Genomic DNA, 20,978 nt, shown 5'->3' on the forward strand with positions numbered 1-20,978 from the left:
AAATGCACCGATGAAACTCGGGATCTGCCTTTTTGTGTATTTGCGTCAGTGTCTTACAGTCATTTACCAGCGTCGTCATGGTACTGGGAAATCAGGAGAAGATGGGGTCATGGATAATGCTGCGTAACAGTACAGAGACTGGCACTGTTACCTGATGTTGTACAACATCAGGTAACAGTGAATAAAACGTTGTGGGTTTTTTTTGTTTTTTTTTTTTTGGTATATACTCTGTCACATTAACTGACACTGGAACTGATCAAATCTATTGCAATAAAACCCAAAGTTACGAACAGCATGAACTTTTCACATGGGTTCCAGTTGAATTCCGGGTTCGTCGCTTACCCAGGGCGGCGTTTCCAAACATTTCTACCACGTGACACTTCTTAGGATGAGATAATCCCGCGGCACGCCATTGTCTCTGAAGAAGAATAAGACTAACCTGTTCCCAACCAAAAATCACACAAAACATTGGGTAACGTTGGCTTTTCACTGGCGGGGGACGGGGAGAGGTCCATAGGGGAGCGTAGGCTTTTTATTTGAAATACCTGACACACCATTGTCTGCAATTTAGAGCTCCAAGAGGGGGGACAATCAAAGTCACTGCCATTGTTCCTTAAATTAGATGACCGGGGAAGACATGTAAGCCCCTTGAGGGTTCAATGCCGGGTTAGCTTTTAGAAAGCCGACCACACAAGTGCGCGTTTAAAAGCGCCCGGAGACCAGCACCGAGTCTGAGGGCGACCTTGGTGGCACGACGCTTCACACACCACATCCCAGCGCTGCCGTCCGGTTCAAGTCCTCATTTCCCCATCCAAGTCCCGTTCCTCTAATCAAATGATTGGAGGACACAAAGTGGGGTTCATGAGACTCAGTGGCTCAGAGAGATAAGCAGCCTTAGGTGCAACCTCACGATTGAACAGCTTTTGAAAGGTGGCACCCCAAGGCTGGTTTAAAATTGCCCGGATACCGCGGCTGAGCGTGGAGGCGACGCGGTGGGGTGCGGTGGTGTTATAACCTCGCACCCAAAAACAGGCCTGCGGAGGTCGCACCCGGTGGCCCGATCGCGGCACCAAAAAAATCCCGCCGCAGTAGGGTCACTGGGCTTTGAACCCTCAAGACCTGCTAGAGCAACTTATTCCTTTGGCCCTCTGCATCTCATGAAGGTTGGTCGTCTCCTCCGATCGTTTGATTAAAGGAACTGAACAGGACTTGGATGGAGAAAATTCACAAGTTGAACCTGTGTCGGCAGCATCTGAAGCAGTGTGCCAGCGAGTCGCCCTCGTATTTGCTCATGGTCTCCGGGCGCTTTGAAACGCGCCGTTGGGGTGCAGCCGTTCCAAAGCTCACTCTGCATTGAAACCTCAAGCCTGTCCACAGGTGTTAATCTCTTTGAGAGTCTTGTGAAGCATTGTCGTCTCCTCCGATCAGATTCAAGGACTCCAAACTTTCTTTTTGTGGGACAGTTTTGCCTTTAAAAGTCCTGACTAAGTCCTGGCTCTCCATCCACTGCTCTAGGAACTGTTTTGGTGTAGTTACAGCTCCAGACAGCAGAGGGCGCACTAAGCATGGTGAAGTGCCAGTATGAGGTCATGGCCTCCCAGGGCTTGTCTGAATAAATAAATGAATAATATTAATAATAAACACAATTTGTAGTAGATCTGTAAAATGTGTGACTTTAAAGTACTCTGGACATTTGATGGTGACCATTTTCACGTGGTAATATGAACTTTTTTTTTTTTTACTTCAAAAACGTTTCCTACGGTTTTAACTATCGAAAATGACTTGGTAATATTTGACATTAATAAAATATTAATAGAGATATTTAACAATCCTGTATATTTGGATACCCCCCAAAAATGGTAAACAGCCAACCCCAATACTCTAAATGACAAGAACAAGGATTTAATTATTTTTGGACTTATTCAGTGTTTCTCATTACTGAATAATGGCAGTTAAACGATGGGGTTCTTGGTGGAAATGTTCAGCCAGGTGATTTCATTCCAATACTTTTGTGGATTTCTGTTTAATTGCCTCTTTTGTAAGACTCTGATCTTTTTTCACTTTGAGCGGATAACCTGGTTGGAGAAGCGGAACGTTACCTTCCACTGTGGGAAGGCATTTGCTCACCACATGGTCTCCATTAATTTGCAATTATTTGTAAAGCCGAGATAAGAGAAAGTATGCGTTTGTATAACGACAAAAACTTTTATCATATTCAGTCATCTGCATTTAAATGAATATCGTTTTGGGTTTGGCCTGTGATTGGATCGCGATCATTTTTTTCCCCCCAGGATTCTCCATTTCAAGGGTGATTTATTTTGGCCGCCCGACATATGAAGGGGAAGGGAGGGAGGGAGAAAGTGGATGCAAGGAAGAAGAGAGAAGGACAACCAGGGGAAGGGAGTCTAACAGAAATCTAGAGATGCTACTGTACCGCTGATCACCCACGGCATTTTCCTCCACTTAACCGCTGTAGTGTGTCTAATTTAACATCCTAAATAAACATAATTTTCTGCCTCTGTCACCGCTAGTTCGGTATCACGGCTCATCCGCGCGGACTTCTGACCCTTCCAACCCCTGCGAGTGTCAAAACTGCTTTCCGCTCATCAACTGTTTGCAGCTAAAAATACATCGAAGGGAGTATTAATGACTACTACGCCGCGTGTAGCAAACAAATAATTTGACTATATCCCCTTCAGTTTTGTCCGGGAATATGTGTGTGTGTGTGTGTGTGCGTGTGTGTGCGCGTGTGTGTCCGTGTGTGTGTGTGTGTGTGTGTGTGTGTGTGTGTTTGTGTGTTTTTTTCTGATGAAGACTGGAAAGGGAAGACCGGGGAGAGAGAGAGAGAGAAAGAGAGAGGGGGGGGGGGTAAAAAAAAAAAAAGGATATCCGGCGGTTTAATTTAATCATCGCGGCTGAGCTGGTTTGAGCTTAATTCCTCGTAAGGCGAAGATCAAAAGCGAGCCACAGTTAGGAGGATGTCGCAGGGAATAAGTGCACTCAGGCTTGTGGGATAATCCCATTAAGAGCACCATAATTATTCTGACTCCAGAATCCAGTGCTGAAAACAGTCTACACACACAAGGGGGGGAAGTTAATGATAGTCTAATGTTTGGAGAGACGCCGCGAAACACACTTATTTCCAGAGCGTCAGGACGGGGTAGTGGTGGTGTTTGGTCCGTCGCTCTCGGCGTTAACCTGTTTGGATATGGATTTTGGGGTTCCGTGTCTGTAGGCGACGGACGTTGATTTTAAGCGTTGATTAACCTCCACGGGGCCCGTCTCGCATTTTTGTCGGAGCTGGAACGGATCGGATTACATTTAATAAGGAAAATACATGCGTCACTGCTTTGCACTGATTGCCAAGGACATATTTGAATACATTTGTATATACAAACACACACAAACACACACACACACACACACACACACACACACACACACACACACACACACACACACACATTATACTCCACTCTCACTCTATACGCTCACTGGGAACTTTATAAGGAACACTGTACTAATACTGGGCGGGGCCTCCCTCTGCTCTCAAAACAGCCTCAGTTCTTCTTGGCATGGATTCCACAACATGTTGGAAACATCCCTTAGATTCACAACACAACATTGGTCCATGTTGACATGATTGCATCACAAAATTCCTGCAGATTTGTCAGCTGCGCATTCATGCTGCGAATCTCCCGTTCCATCACATCCCAAAGGTGTTCTGTTAGATTCAGATCCGGTGACTGGGAAGGAAAATGAAGAACATTCAACTCAGTTATGTTCATGAAACCAGTTTGACTTTTTCTTTGTGACATGGTGCATTATTATGCTGGAAGTAGAAGATGGTCAATTGTGGCCATGAAGGGATGCACATGGTCAGCAACAACACTCAAACAGGTTGTGGCATTCAAGCCATGATTGATTGGTATTAACAGGCTCAAAGTGTGCCAAGAAAAAAATATTCCCCACACCATTACACCATCACCACCAGCCTGGACTGTTGACACAAGGCAGGTTGGGTCCAGGGATTCATGCTGTTGGCGCCAAATTCTGACCCTACCATCCGTGTGCCTCGGCAGACATCAAGCTTCATCAGGCCAGGCTACGTCTTGGTGAGCCCACTGCGGCCTCAGCTTTCTCTCCTTGGCTGACGTAGTGTTCAGCTGTTGTAACCCGTCTGCTTCAACGCTCGACCTCAGATGTTTCTTCTGCTCCCCACAACTGTACAGAGTGACACTACAGCGGTTCCAGCTTCCTGTCAGCTCGAACCAGTCCGGCCATTCCCCGTTGACCTATCTCATCAACAAGGCGTTTCTGTCCGCCGAACTGCCGCTCGCTGGATGTTTTTCGCACCATTCTGGGTAAACTCTGAAGGGGATTGCTGTGCTGGAAAGTCCCAGGAGGTCAGCGGTTACAGATATACTCAAAAAAGCCCGTCTGGCACCAACAATCATTCCACGGTGGAAAACACTGAGATGCCATTTTTTTTCCCCATTATGATGGTTGATGTGAACATTAACTGAAGTCGGTGTACAGTTGTTCCTCATCAAGTGTTCAGTGAGTGTATATACATAATAATAAAATTTGCTATAGAGTTTATTTATTACCTTCCGGAGCCTAAAGTAATCCATACAGTACGAGAGAGAGGAAGAGAAGATGTGTATCTTTGCGTATTTCCATGTTTGTCCCTGCGTGGGTGTATGTACGTGACTTATGTTAATGTATGTGCTCTGTGTCTTATTAATTAGTGCCCTCCGTGTTTCTTCCTCACATGAAAACATAATTGGTGATGATGTATAATGTGCTGCTGCAACCCACGGTTCATTCGCTGTGAGTCTTCCTACTCGTTTGAGCCCCTCTGGGCGATCGATGCGATAAGTCATCAATAAGTGTTCGCCTCGGATGCAAATGTCCGTCCCGCCCGTCCCGCACTGCTACAGGGCAGGAAGCCGACGCCACAATTACTTCAACACAGGAAATAAATGTTTCTATTTCATCTCTTTCTCGTGGAAACGACAAAGGTGCGAGTGGATGGGCTTATCGCCCCGGATGAAGGATGTCAATGTTTTCACTTTGTTTGCATTTTGCGTTTCTCCATGAAAGTTCGTTGTGTGTGAGTTCACGTAGCCGGTCGCCATAAAACTAAACTGGAAGAAACCCAAGTTGCTTTGGGCCCCTTTTTCTCCCGTTCTCCTCTCTCCAGTAAATCACATTTCCCTCCCCGCGCACAAAGGCCGGTCTCGCCTGTCCATTTTAATAAAGCGGATTACCTCACACGGACCACAGCGATTTGACCTTCAGACCGCCGTTGCTTGTGGCGTTGTACTGAAAAGCCCCTACAGTATGTGTGAACTTGTGAAGTATCACCAGAACCACCGCATGTGCCTTTCTTTGTTTACCCAGTGAGATAATGTATCATTAAAGTGTTTGCGGGGGAACACAGTCGCAAAACAGCATTAATCCTGCTCCCCTCGGCTGGACTCAACCCACCTCAAGTACTGAGCAAAAGACAACAGGCGCCTTTTCATGCAATTCAGGATTTATTTTTAAATTGTAAAGACATCATCATTAACTGAAGTAATGTCATACACAGAAACCTCCAAACTAAAAAGACAGAAACTCGTTACAAAAAAAACAAACACTCGAGGATGTTCTGTCTAAAAGACCTTTCACAACAATAAAATAAATAATTACATGTAATCAATACATACATTACATGTGATAGCCATTATGAGGAAACTATGAAACAGAGAAATAAATTCCAATACAAACACACATTTGTAAAAGGAAACATAATGAGATTACTTCGTAAATAAAACATTTAGCAAAATGTATTTACCGACTTAATGGGGTAAATGTTAAACATTATCATGTAATTAAATATATTTACAGATGAATGGATTCATGTTTTGTTTACCTTTGCTCATCTATGTTTGTATGTGTGTGTGTGTGTGCGTGTGTGTGTGTGTGTGGGCGCGCGTGTGTGTGTGCGTGTGTGTGCGTGCGTGCGTGCGTGCGTGCGTGCGTGCGTGTGTGTGTGTGTGCGCGCATGTGTGTGTGCGTGTGTGTGTGTGCGTGAGTGTGTGTGTGTGTGTGCACACCCGCGACAGAAATCTCATTCCATAGTGCAAAAGTCATCCAGACTGTTCTCTCTGGATTTTGGCAGCTCATCCCGCTCCAGTAACCTGTACTGGAAGGACACGCGGTTGATGTAGTTTCCACTGGAAACCAGCCTCACCACCGAGTTATCGCATCCCATCTTCATCTGGGCTGCGCCGCCAAAGACGGGGAGAGAGAGAGATTCTTAATAGTGAAACCACCCAAAAACACTCCGGAAAAGCCCATATGGTTTCAACAATAATAATAATAATAATAATAATAATAATAATAATAATAATAATATTACGAGCTGCAGATCAGGCTGAGACTCCGAATGTGAGTGTTGTGAAACAGTCATTTTAATAGTAAATGAGGTAACCTCGAAAACGTCCTTTACAAACTCACCTTGTCCGCTGGGAGAGAAGCAGAGGTCGGCCACGGGATACATCCGGGAGGTGTCCACCCCGTTTCCCCCCAGCAGCTCCACGTAATCCCCCGTCCCCGTGCAGCCGGACCACCCCTGCCTCTGCGGGGGGCCGGGGGAGTCAAAGTTTATTTTCCAGTGTGCATTTCACAAGGTCCCCTCAAGACTTTTAGGGAAGAAGGAAAATGAACATCGCACACAGAACGGATACAGGAGACACAAATACAGAAATGTAGGACATCACTAAACAATAAAAGTATCATCAAACTTTGCCCAAAAGGACATTAAATATCAAACATAAAACATTAGATATTGTTGGAGCAGTCTGACTAGTTGAGGTACACAACAAAAAAATTGTTTTTACTACAGAACACAGATCCAACTTGCCTCCAAAATAAAGGCAGGGACAGCATTCCATATGTAGGGAGCATGAAAAGAGAAAGCTCTGCTGCAAGTTGACTTTTTGTTTATCCTCAGGTTTGCCACCTGCATTTTGTGACTGATAGTGGCGAGGTGTATAAGGTGGAAGAAAAAATGCCATTCATTCATACTCTAATCTCTCTAAGAAGTCATTGTAGATTAATACGGATTAGGGCAGTGATTTCAAATTTCATAGTTCGGGATTTTGAACCAACCAAATTCGTCTGAAAAATGATCTGGGCAGACCAGAGAAGAGAGATTAGAGCAATCAAGTCTTGACGATTCTTCCGATTCGGATTCTTCCGATGATAGAAATTTGTCGCACTTAGGTGAATATTGGAAAAAAGGAGGAGGGTGTCCAGAAATGACCCCAGAATTCATAACAGTCTGGATCTTCAATATAATAATAAGTCAGAGGGACAGGGAGTTGTCTGGTCCTTTATAAGCAGTGCGTAACGATGAATCCTGATGCCATTCTTACAGATATTATCAGCTAGTGGGGGCATACAGAGGAAAAATGAGAAGGGTCCAAGGATTGGTCTCTGTGGTACACCACAGGTTAACAGGATAGATAGATAGATAGATAGATGGATGGATGGATGGATGGATGGATGGATGGATGGATGGATGGATGGATAGATAGATAGATAGATAGATAGTACACCACAGGGTCACTGGACCACTGTTAACATATTCTTCAACTGAAGTGTCATATAGATAGACGGACGGACGGACGGACGGGCAAACAGACAGACAGACAGACAGACAGACAGACAGACAGACAGATAGATAGATAGATAACCTGTGGGCTCAGCTCGTTGGTCTTGGCTTGTCTCTGACTCAGTTCAGTCACTTGGATCTCCACAGGGTAGATGACGGAGAAGCTGCAGTTCCTGTGCTGATGCGGCATCACCATGGTGAAACTGCCCTCCGGACTCTGGGACATGATGTTACAGGCTGCACACACACACACACACACACACACACACACACACATGGTGACACACGGACAGACACACACACGGACGGACACACAAACACACACACACACACACAAACACACACGCACCCACACACACACACACACACACACACACACTTAAATATGTTTTGAGTCAGGAGAGGCCAAATTATTTGGCGTCGATGAAAAGCAGAAAGCTCTATTCCTGCTCGTTCTGGTGGAGCTGTGGGCCATGCCTCTTAAACAATGTTTAATACAAAAAAATACTGAAAATAAATATTTTAAGATTCACACATTAATGTATATAGATTTTACAAGCAATATGCTGATACACAACATTTTGCAAAGGCATTGTTTTGCAAAGCAAGGCGTACTACATATGACACACTGCGTGTTCACACTCTCTCGCGGGGTACTATACTATGTGAGTAAAAAAGATTGATTTGTTCTGGGACGTACTGCATCGTCATATCACCGCTCCACATCCTGTCAGTGCGGTGAGTGTTGATGACGACACTGCAGCGACGCCTTGCCCTAACAATGCATTGTGGGATACACTCAACAGTCTAGTGTGCATAATATGATGTTTCATCGGATGTCATCACGGTCAATTTCACATAGTGTTTGACCATAGTACGGTTTTGGGCGTACTAAACAATAATTTGGAGGGGTGCCTTAAATTTCAGCACAGGGTTGCACACTATGCTTTCATGCCGTTTCACTTTTAGGAAGCTGCCAGAACGTGCTCAGAGCTGCAGCAAGAATTCACGTAAACTCCCAGTCTCCTTCCCATCAAACTGGGTAGGAGGTCAAACTGTTCCAATACACACACACACACACACACACACACACACACACACACACACACACACACACACACACACACACACACACACACACACACACACACACACACACACACACACACACACACACACATCTACACAGACACGTTTGCCTTTGGGGTTGCAAACCAGAGATCAGAGAACTGCCGGTTTCGCCGTCCGACGCGAAACTCACGAAAGGGGTTGTGGAGCTTTTTGACCGTGAGGGTGAAGCCACTGTCGGGGCTGTTGATGCGGAAGAAGACCATGGCCACGTTCTGAGAGGAGCGCATGGCGCCCTCCGGTGCGTTGGAGGAGCAGTAGTCCGCGTAGCGCTGGCGCAGGGGCAGAGGGTGGTCCAGGCTGCTGGGGAACTTCTCCCCCTTCAAGACCCAGCCGTCAAACATCTGCAGAGGGAGAAAAACAAAAACAAAAACAAAAAAAACCCCGGCATGAGTCGACTTAACTACACCATTCACGACTGTAAAAGGAAAACCAAGCAGATCTGGGGATTATGCTGGTTTTGTTCCAGCTCCTTGAAAGGAAATCCTGAGCTCGCTGCATCAACATAGGCGATTCCCTTGAGTCCAGCTAGAAAGGAAGTCCTTCGATTATCTGGACAACCGTTCATCCGATCGACTTCACACCTGCCGGGTGTGTCGCTGGCGCCCCAAGGACGTGCGGCGTCGAATTTTGGTGCGGTTCGCACACGCCGCACGTGTGGTATTAATCAACGTTGAATAAACAAGGGAACAGCGAGCCGCTCAGCTCTGTGCAGCAGCGGGGCGGGGCTTCGGGAGGTGTGTTGCTGGGGACCCGAGGACTTTCAAAGAGGATTGTTTTGAACGGGCACTGCACCATTGTACCCAAAATACATCCCACAGGTCAATCTGTGCAACCATTAAAGCACTGTAATGTGCATTTGTCATAGTTCCTGTGTGTTATTCAGATATAATAAAATAAACACACTCAATTTGTACACAAGTTTACTACTAGCATTTGTTGTGCTATCCGTCCAAAAATGTTCATTTAAGAATATCGAAAACGCGCAAGTGCAAATATGTACCTACACGTATGTTTCTTCCCTCTTTTGTTTGTTGAAGTAAACACTTCGTGGACACAGAGCCTCCATCCGACAGCTGCGTGATGTGTTTGCCATGAAGTGGGGTGGCTTCTGGGTACGGCAGCGTCTGGTTCTGGCTGAAAGCTGACTCCTGGACAGCTGCTGCCGCTGCCTTTCAGGGACGCCGCGCCGCGGGACTTGGCGGAGTGCCGCCGCAGCGGGGGCCACCCAACCCGGAGAGAAACAGAATGTGTTTGTTCCCCTCGACATCACCGCCTCGACGCCCATCCAAACCCCACGGGGGCCCGACTGGTTGAGGTGGAAGATCCGCTCAGACCGGCTTTCATTCGATTTAAAACGTGATTTATTTTTTGTTTCTTGTGAAGCACGTTGTGACGCTGACAGGTGCTGAATAAATACTTAACATATTAAAATATGACTTGTAATAAACTTCACATATTAAAATATTACTTGCTCTCAATATGGATCCAACGTGGAGCAGAGGAGAAGCACTGGCTGCAGTGTGGTGTCAAATATGTGTGAAAAGACAGTAGTAGTAGGTGCTCAGAGATCAACAGGAAGCAAACATTTAAGGACGAAAAAAAAGCAGACCCGCCCAAAAGAAGCTCTCGATGGGTGTTCTAGGATTTAAAAAGCCGTGGCTCTTTTTTAGACCCATTTTTTTTTTTTTTTGGTCTGCTCCCCTCCTGTGATTACCAGAGTGCCCTCAAACTTCTTTGGACCGAGCTCCTGTTTTTTCCCACGTTGATACAGCATGATGTCATGTGACAGCACTTTTTGGGAGGGCTACTGGTGCTTTGGAACAAGATGTAAGCGTTAATAAGCGGTGGTTGATATCGAATTCGACTCTCGAATAGAAGAGAGAGATGTAGGTAGAGATGTAGAGCAGGTCATTAAATATTCGTTGGTGATGGACAGGCAGGTGGACGCGTTCATTGTTCATTGCAGCTCGGAAAACTGGACCGCTTTGCTGTAACGTCATATACAGGACCAGGACAAATAGTTGATAGTGAATAGTTCATCTGTATCATGATATGCTACAACAACCAAAATAACCAAAATACAAGAGGAAGAGGAATCTACTCTCTTATTGTAAGATATCATATGGATTTTGGACTCCACTGGTCTCCTTGACGTTACTAGACGGTGGAGACCTCACGCTGCACAGTGTATTTTCTGGACGCCTTCCTTTAACAATGTGATGTATAAATGTGTAAAGCATCTATCCCTCTCTCTGTGTGGGGGGAGATAATTAAGTGTGTGTGTGTCTGTTTGTGTTTTTCCCCGTTGAACCGACCTTGATGAAGTCTCCCGCGCCGCACTCGATGTTGACGTCAGACAGCTCCAGACTGACGACCTCACTGGGTTCAGCGATGAGGAAGGCGGCGCAGGCCAGCTGGGGCTGGGACGCCACGAAGGTGAACTGTCCCTCCACGGCCAGCATGTCCAGGCATCCTTAAGAGACCCGCACACAGCCGCGCACGCACGCACGCACACACACACACACACACACACACACACACACACACGCGCGCGCACACACATACCCATACACACGGAAATGCACACAGAAATGCACAAATGCACAACATAATCATGACGCGGTTGCTTTCGAGGACAATAACTCCTTTTGACATGAAGCACACAGTAATGATTACGTTAATTATTTCGACTGGATGGAGAGACGGAAGGATAGAGGAGTGCATGATGGAAAGGTCAGATTGATAGGAATATTAACTGATGTGTGACATGTGTGCGCTGCACTTTTGTGGATTCAGTTAGTGTGTGTTTATTAATGAACGCGGGATAAAATATCTCAAAAGGTCTGTCTTGTATATTAATTGTTGTTGTTTCAATCACACAGAAGGTATTTTTGCCCTCCTGGTAAACAGCACACTCACTCCCTGAGCCCCTGGATAAAAACCCATTGTGGGTTTTATTTTATTTATTTATTCATTTTTGCAAATGCACTTACTGAGGGTTCGGCGGAAAATAAAATCCTCTGATTCTCTTTTCTGGTCCAAACTAAGCAGGGAGTACAAACCCTCCGAGGCGTCATTGTCCTGAGAAATAAACACACAAACACACAAACACACACACACACACACACGCACGCACGCACGCACGCACACAAATTGTCATGGGGAAAAAAATCAAAAAATAACTTCCTCAGGTGAACTTGCAGCACACACGCAGGTTGTTTTTGGTCAATGATAAGAAAAAACAAACCCCTCTCTGAGTCATTAAAGCTGGAGTATTTCTTACCTGGATGTACCGGCTGAGTCCCAGTCCGCACAGCAGAGCGACGAGGCAGAGGACGAGCTGCGTGCGTGGAGCCACAGACATGGCGCGTGGAAAGTGCGCAGCTTGGAGCAGAGAAGTAAGTGCGCTCCCACGCAGCCTGCGCGGCGCTTTTATAGCCGCGCCGCAGGCAGGGCCCACACACTCAAATGCACTGAACGCTGTTAAGAAGAATGTTATTTAAAACAATACTGTTTTCAGCCCCGTGTAAAGTGCCAATCAGGTGTGTCATCTACAGTAATAGTTTGGGGAGGGGGGGGGGGGGGGGTGTAATTGTGCATGACTGACTGGCTTGAATGTATAAAGATGTGTGTGTTGTGTTCAGTAATAATACTCACAATAATATTCAATTCGCAAAATTGACCATACGACATGAAAATGTATATGGTGGCTATGCATGGCTGTAAGATCATCCGTTTTCCAATGGAAGAATAACGTTTTACACCAAACAATTGAAAGAACAACATTTTTAATTCAGTCATTGGAAAGATTCCAATGATACAAATTCAAATTCCAAATTATACTAAAGAAAATAACTTTCTTAACTTGAAAGTCCGTGTTTCCACAGCCAATGAGCTTCTTACTTACAATCAGACTAGATGGTGTAATGTAATGGCATATGTTTTGAAAATAGGACAGCTGGGAGAAATTGTGTATATATATATATATACATATATATATATATATATATAATTTTCTTATGAATATTTATCTATTTGTCTATCTTTATTCATGTATATGTTTGTTTGTTTATTTGTTTGTTTGTTTGTTTATTTATTTATCTTTTTATGACTTTATTTATTTGTTACACAATATCATTTCACATAACACACAATCGAATGTATTACAATGTATTAAAAAGAATAGAAAGAAAAGAGTGCCATCATTCCTGAAGGAAGGACCTTGGTGTGAATTATTCTGTGGTTTCTCCAACCAGAAGAACCGTTTTCTGCTCCTCTTGGTGTTTCTTTTTTTCCTTGTCCCTGCCTCTCCATTTCAACCACTTAATTGGAGCAATCAGACATGACATGGCTTCACGACAAAAGACTATCTTCCTGTGAGTGTCCGGTCTCGGGGGTTCCCAGAATGCCCTCGAAATTGAAGCCCGCGTCTCAAGCCTTCACCAGTTCACTTCACCAGTTCATTGAGGAACCCCCACCCCCACTCCCTCAGAAGAGTGAGACAGACAGTCCGATGATCAGACAATGTTATTTCCAAACAAGTGACCCAGCATCCCGCCAAAAGGGGACGACAATTCACCGCAAACTCCGAGTGAAAATAGATTTGTCCTCCACCGCTGTGCGTGGTTTGCTCTTGGTTATACATCGTAAACCCGAGCCGGCGAGCAGCCGAAGCACAAACCGAACACCGAACACAAACACGCAGGTAGAATTCATCGGTGTAAATGTCATTTCTCCAAAATAGACAAGGACGCGGCAAGGTAAATAATCACGCTGGACTGAGTGCAGAGGGAAATGAGAGTGACAAGGGCTTGGATCACATGCTCCGAGTGCCCTCTCCCATTATTCGGTAAAACAAACACAATGCGGCCCCGTGACTATTGAGTGCAGAGTTTTGTGCGGAGGGAAGGGAAGGGGGGGGGGGAGGGGGAGGGAAGGGTGAGGGGAGGGGAGGGAGGGGGGAGGGAAGGGAGGGCGATGAGATTGCCCGGTGAAGGGAACGCTTTAATCCGGTCTTTGTTGATGCAGCGCGTTCGTTCAAATGCGAGTAGAGGCGCGGGCGTCCGGCTCGCCTCTGCGAAAGGTCAGCGCCGGAATAAACCGCACGAGAGTATCATCATTGTCTTCGTGTCAGAGATGTTAATGTTAATACTGATGTACCCAGTGTGTAGCAAGGATATTAAGAGAGGGGGAGGGAGAGAGGGAGGGGGGACGGGGAGATATGATTGCAATCTGTGGTGAGCAATTACCTTGTCTCTAATAATAGCTGCCATTTGCCCCGCACAGTTAACGATATGGGGTGCGAATGCAAAAAGACGGTGGCATTTGATGCCGCACCTTCCCGCCCCGGTGTCAGGTGGAGCTGATGACCTATTCACGGTGCGTTACACTCAGCTAAAAAGCCGATGGTCGACCTGATAATTGGTCGTCTAATAGACTCCTTCTGTTGACTCCGCGTCCGAAGCCATTAACGGGGATGAAGAGTATTTTGCTAATCCGGATGGCAGCTCGAGCCGCTGGGAAATGTTCCCAAAATGCTAACCCGTGTCTGTGTGTGGGTGCGTGTGTGTGTGTGCGCGCGTGTGCGTGCGTGTGTGTGTGTGTGTGTGTGTTCTATCCCTTGCCTGTTTTCAGCACAAATCTAAATATATTTTATATACGTACAAGTCATGTATCCGTCGGAGTGGCGCTGGTTCATATGTGCTCGCCTGTTATGTCCCGGTGCTTGTTGGGAGTCTTTGCGCCCAGTGATGTCATAGATAAACATTGGCTTCAACTGCGTTTGCAAAGTGATCTTGATGGGGTTTACCGGTCCAGTTAGACACAGTGCATGCATCTCTGTTGTAGCCACCCTCCCTCAACCGTTTAACATCGAAACACCTTCCATATACTGTGTATTCCACTCAGCGGGAATTGGCTCTCAGAAGGGAATTGCTCCCAAAATGTCTCGTTTGTTCTAAACGTGGATTCGCCGTCCCACCGTCCTTCTGAGACGCGACGCCGCTTCCCCCGCGACCCGTGGATACGTGTGGACGTGTGACTCAGTCGCAGTGTTATAAATAACATATTCAAACCTCATTTAGAAAAGCTCCATTAACTGTACATGAATGAATTACTCGCCAAAAACTGGCAGAGCATTCTTGCTTGGAAACCATTATGGGCTGGGAGCGGTTTTCCAATTTGTCTCAAGACGACGACACCATCTGGTGGCAGAGAGAAGAACAATTTGAAATTAATTTTTGTTCCTGAACGTGTCGCCCGACACCCTGATCGGCTTCATTTCCGAGGCGTAAATAAAATATAAGAAACCACTGATGTCAGGCACACGGAATGTGTCGAGCACCTTCTCGACGTAACGTTTCCCGTGAGAGATCTCCGGTTGTTTTTTGGGGGGCATTAACAAGGTTTTTATCGAGCGGCCCTCTGCCCTCATGACGCTTTGGTGAATCAGACGTCCCCCCGACGTGCCGAAACCTCGTTCGCATCCCAGCGTGCAGTCTGCTTCTCCCCACCTGCTCCCTGACGGAGACTGGACATATGGTTAAGAGCTCTCATTTGGTGTTCACACTGTTCTGTGTGTGTGTGTGCGTGTGTGTGTATGTGTGTGTTGTTTACCCCAGACACACACACACACACGCACGCACGCGCGCACACACACACACACACACACACACGCACACACTCACGCATGCACGCACACACGCAGGGGTGGACAAAATGACAGATACAACCCCCAGCGATACAATAATATCAAGGACCCGAAGAGTCCTGAAGGGTGTGGAGTGGGGTCTCGCGGCGTTTCTTCTTCCAGGAAAGACTCCGGTTCTTTGAGGGACGGAGGAGGCGGAAATCCACCACCGCCCCCTCAACGACCGCTTCAGACCAGGCCGGTGTGCGAGGAGCCTGCTCTCGTAAAATGGCGTCAGAGCTTTTAAGATCCTGCAGAGCATTTATTGGACCCAGTGATTCCACAAGGTTGCTGCCAATGTTCTCACGGACCCCCTCCCCCCCGCCCCCGCCCCCGCCCCCGCCCCCGCCCCCGCCATGCTTAACAGTCGGCAACAGACGCTGTGCCTCGAAGGGCCTCCCGCGGCTTTCTCCAAATATATCGCCATCTGGATGTAGGGAAACGGGGCGAAAGACGACTCGTCGGACCGCGCCGCCGGAGCCGCCGATTTAATTCCCTAATCGTCTTGGATCCCCTCCTCTCCTGGCGTCTTCCCGCCGGTCCGAATACATTCCTGAGGCTGTTTCCCCAACGCCGCTGTTCTGCCTGCCTCTTTAGACTTTTTGGAATCGACTGACATCTGAAAGTGTCCGCTGTCAATCGTCTTCTATTGGCGACACCTGCCACAACCCCGCTGTGGCTCACGCTTGCACCGGCTCTGTGATTGTGATTTAGTTACGACGCTTACAAAGTTAGGGTCAGGTTTGGGTTGAACTCCTTCACGTGCTGTTTCTAGTATTTTGTGCATCGCTCGTAGAGTCACACAAGCACGAGCGCACACACACTCACACGCACGCACGCACGCATGCATACACACACAGCATTGTGTATAGCTGACTGTCAGCGGAGGGGTCCGGCCCAGCTCTCCTTGCTTCCCGACTGAGCCATTCATCTCCTGGGGGGGGCCGTAATGAGCTGCCCCTCCCCGTGTGGACCACCCTGACAGAGAGAGATTGCTTTAAAGCCTGCATGGATTTTCTAGCTGGTCCCCTCCTCCTTACCCCCCCCCCCCCGAAAGTGGTTAATTCAAGGTGTATTAATGAGGAGCGATGGATAACACACTCTTCTTTTAATTACCTTCCAGGGGTGGATCTCGGGGTGGGCGTACGCCGTTTGTTTGGTTTGCACCACTGGCAAAAAGTCCACAGTCTGATGCAGGAAGTGGTCGGACCTCGTAGCACTGAGACGCTCACCGGGAAGCCTTTTTGCGAGGCTTTTGTTGAGCATGTCTAAAAAAAACATCCGGTGGGCTGTTTTTACCCCCCGCCAAAAAAACCCCAAAGAAAACTCGAAAGCTGGGTTTTAAACGGACGATCGACCGCGACGCCGTCCGCCCCGAACGCCGCCTGCGATGTGTGCGCCGCTTAAAAACCTTACGCTGCCCAGATGGAGCTGTATTTACTCCAAACCCGACCCCCCCCCGAACCGGGTCGACACCCCTGCCTTGGAGCGTGAGGTCGACGCCAATGTTGGACATTGTCGCCGCCGACGTTTTGTAAACACCACGCCGTGCGTCGCGGTCGATGTCGAGGTTTGCATCTGGAACGGCCGCGCGGGAGGAGCAACTGTTCGCCGAAGATTAAAGTAAAGGCTGAAGCAGATGCACGCGCCGTACATACAGGGTCATCAGAGCCGCTCCCTCTGTGATAGTAACAACACAATTCAGCGTCTCAGAGTCAAGACTCAAGATTGAAGATTCAAGAGGTTTATTCGTCACATACATGTACATACGTTCATACATATACGCAGTGAAATGTCTTTGCAACGCCCCGGCACAATAGTTACTAAAACTTAATAAACTTAATAACTTACTAAAACATTATAGCTAGCCTAATTCCTACCTAGCAACTAACTGAAACTAACTGATTCCTAAAACGTAATGCAGTAAGTGAATAGAATAATATAAATAAAATAAAATAAAATAAGGCCCAAAAAGATAATAGAAAGTGAGGGAACAAAATAGAAGTGAATAGATTTATGACTCCAAGCCGAAGTTTCACTTACTCCACTTTATGGATTCCGGCCAGATACCGATACTAGTTAAATAATTGACTCTATTTAAAGAACGTTTTGGGTTAATCAACAACCAATGGCTCTGTGGTAATGTGCTGTACGCCAGACACCAAACTGGTCCACGTTTTCAACCTTTTGTCCTCTTCGTTATCTGAGGCATGAGGTCTGCGTTTGATTCATATTCTTTACTTTTTTTTTTTGTGTTCCTAACTTTCTTCCTCGGTTTGCCTTTCAGGGTCAGTCCATCGCACGCAGGCCACAGCTCAAACACCGTTCCCACCGATCCTCCTCACCCGCCTGGCGCCGCCAGGTGTGCGAGGGAAACCGGAGCGGCCCGGCGGGCGTCGACATCGGCCGGGCACGTCAGAAAATGTTTTCATCGAATACTGCCCGGATCTGAGGACGACCTTTTGGGAGCCATAGGGAGGCCATTGAGAGCGCCAAACCTTTCAGCTAGAAACTAGGAGGGGATCCCTTTTCCCACATCCGCGCACTCTAGATAGAAATGGTTAAATGTTTTGCCGGGCATGGGGAACGACTGTTTTGCCTGAAAAGAACGAGGGTTCAGGAGATGGCACTGAATGCCACGTGAATTTTATTGATAGGAAGTTATATTTTAAATTGCATGGAATTACATATTTTGTTTGATTTCCAAGTTCAATTTAATCGCAATTAATATGTACGTACAGATTAAAATAAAATGCAAATAAATAAACACATTCTTAAATTTGCTCCAGCCAGGCTGCTGAAAGTTGGTTCAACCTGAGAAATGTGTGTTCAGGTCAGGTGGGTGGGCCCTGACAGACAGTAAATGCCTTCCTTCATCATTCAGCCTCTGCCGTGCTCCGGCTGTCATATCCAATCTACTTAACATTGATTAGGCCGCATAATCAATGCACTCGATGACAATGATTCAGTGGGCTGCATAAATGTATTGATTATAATCTGCTATAAACAGCAGCTCTCCTTTTAAAACATTCCCGCAATTTTAATAGTCATGTTTGGATGAAGGAATGATGGGAATATTCTATGAAGGGTAAACAGACACATCTCATTAAGTGATACTGTAATGCAATGAGGAGCAACAGTGTTTTTTTTATTTTTTTGCACGACATGCAACTTGCTTAGAACCACCAGAAGGTGGCAGTATTTAGCTGCAGTTTGGTAGAGTGTGACTTCTACGGCGGTATTATTTCTGTATTATGTGCTATATTTTGGCCTGGCAGTGGTGAGGTGAATTTGATGGTAGGGAGCAGAAAGTTCAGAAATCCTCATCTGCTTTGCAAATTGGAGTCCCGACATTTTTTTCACAAACATGCTGAAAAATGTGTTTATATATTTCTGAAATGCATGTGATACTGTATTAGAGGAGGCAAATTTATAGGCAAAAATACTGTACACTACATGGCCAAAACTACGTGGACACCTGAACACCACATCCATTGCTTGTTGCAGTGCTTGTTGAATATTTAGATTAAAAAACACGGGCGTTAATATGGAGTTGGAGTTGGAGAGCATCAGTGAGGTCAGAAACAATTCATCCCAACGGTGCTCACTGGAGTTCTGTTCTGGGCTCCGTGCAGTCCTGTCAAGTTCTTCCACAACAGAGTCACTAAAGCATTTCTTTATGGACCTCGCGTTGTGCGCAGGGGTGTTGTCATGTGAAACAGTAAAGGGACCCCCCCCCCAATCTGTTGCCACAAAGTTGGAAGCGCACAATTCTCTAAAAGTCATTTTATGGTGTAGCATTAAGATTTCCCTCCACTGGAATTGAGGGGGTTAAGCCCAAACCATGAGAAACAGCCCCTGCCCACTATTCCTCCACCACCATCTTTACTGTTGCTACTATGCCTTCAGGCAGGTAGCGTTCTCCTGGCATTAGCCAAACCCAGATCAGTCCATCAGACACCAGATGGGGAAGCGCGATTCATCGCTCCAGAGAACGCTTTTCCACTGCTCCAGAGTCCAATGGCGGCGGGATTTACAGACCTCCAGCCGACACTTGGCATCCCCCATGGTGATCTTGGGCTTGTGTGCAGCTGCTCGGCCGAAGAAAGCCGCTTCATGAAACTCGCAACAAACAGGTCCCGTGGCTTCCAGAGGCAGTTTGGAACTCAGTAGTTATTGTTGCGACAGAGGACCCACGCTTTTTACACACAACTCGCGTCGGCACTCGGCGCTCCCGCTCCGTGAGCTTGCGTGGCTGAGCTGTTGTGTCTCCGAGACGTTTCCACTTCACAATAACAGGACTTGAGAACTCAGGGCGGACCGGGGCAGGCCCAGCAGGGCAGACGCTTGACGAGCTGATTGGGCGTAAAGGTGGCGTCCTATGACAGCTCCACGTTGAAAGTCACTGGGCTCTTTAGTACGACATCCGTTCTACTGCAGATGTTTGTCTAAGGAGGTTACATGTGCTGTATGTTTTGAGTTATATGCACCTGTTTGTAAGGGGTGTGGCTGAAATAGCCACACCCATGGGGTGTCCACATACTTTTGGCTGTGTAGTGTGCTATGAACAAATACGTGATATTGCAAACAGACTATACTGAAAGCAGAATAATAAAGTCTATCGATCAATTAAACGGAGGGAGATATTTTATTGAAATGGAGTTCGTGTTTCTAGCAGAGTTTTGTTGCGGAGAAAGTTCACTCGGAATACCAGGAGACATCTATCTGCACCGTGAATTTCATCATCGCAGCTGAAGTGCAGTGAGAGAAGGAGTGGTGTAGGAACCCCCCCCCCCCCAGCCCCCCCATCCTCAATGCATAGCATGCAACTTTTCTCCTCCCGTTTCCTCTGGTCCCCCGGCCATGCATGACCAGGTCATGTAATGAATGTTGATAAAGTAGAAAAGCAGCTTTAATCAGGACGGATCACTGTGCAGAGGTAGGGAATGTCAGAGTGAGCAGGCACAGCTGCTTAGTGAGAAATCCAATATTGACTGTCGGGATAAATGTCCTGCATATTCTCTCATCTGTCCCAGGGGCTGCGGTATTATGCCTCTCACGTTATCACTCCTAATTGGATTAAAAATGGCTTGTTATTGGGGAGAAAAATGACTGAGAAAACTGGCGTGATTATTATCCCCCTGCAAATGTTGGCATCTGCATTTCGAGAGGCGAATTCCGGAAGATGCCAAAAAAAAATCGGACAGACCTGCTCCCTTTCACATAGAAAAAAGAACGTTTTGTTTTGATTGATTTGTGTTTTAATATCAGAACCCTGCAGAGGCGATGAATTCACCTGCCTGTCGACTACCCAGTCTCCTGTGACGTATGTGTGTGTGTGTGTGTGTGTATGTGTGAAATCATAGTATTCTCCACGGCCATCTGCCATACCAGGGAGATTTTGATGAATAAAGTCTGTCATTGGAAGCATTTATTTGCTGCTACCTTCTCATTTTGCTTGATTGTTCTTATCATCATTAAGTCAACTAACTC

General features: G+C 46.6%; 1 protein-coding gene across 1 annotated transcript; it reads right to left on the reverse strand.

Moving 5' to 3' along the window:
* Nucleotides 1-5,542: 5,542 nt before the first annotated feature.
* Nucleotides 5,543-12,161, reverse strand: LOC307232310 (corticotropin-releasing factor-binding protein-like; the record flags this gene model as incomplete). The annotated part of the gene is made up of 7 exons (XM_080003269.1): nt 5,543-6,273; nt 6,508-6,628; nt 7,749-7,903; nt 8,928-9,138; nt 11,113-11,270; nt 11,791-11,878; nt 12,081-12,161. 7 exons carry the CDS (start codon nt 12,159-12,161, stop codon nt 6,119-6,121), a joined length of 969 nt encoding a protein of 322 aa, XP_079859395.1. The 3' UTR covers nt 5,543-6,118.
* Nucleotides 12,162-20,978: the final 8,817 nt, after the last annotated feature.

This window comes from Zeus faber (assembly GCF_960531495.2).
Source record: "Zeus faber genome assembly, chromosome: 7".
In the NCBI taxonomy this organism is placed as follows: Eukaryota; Metazoa; Chordata; class Actinopteri; order Zeiformes; family Zeidae; genus Zeus; species Zeus faber.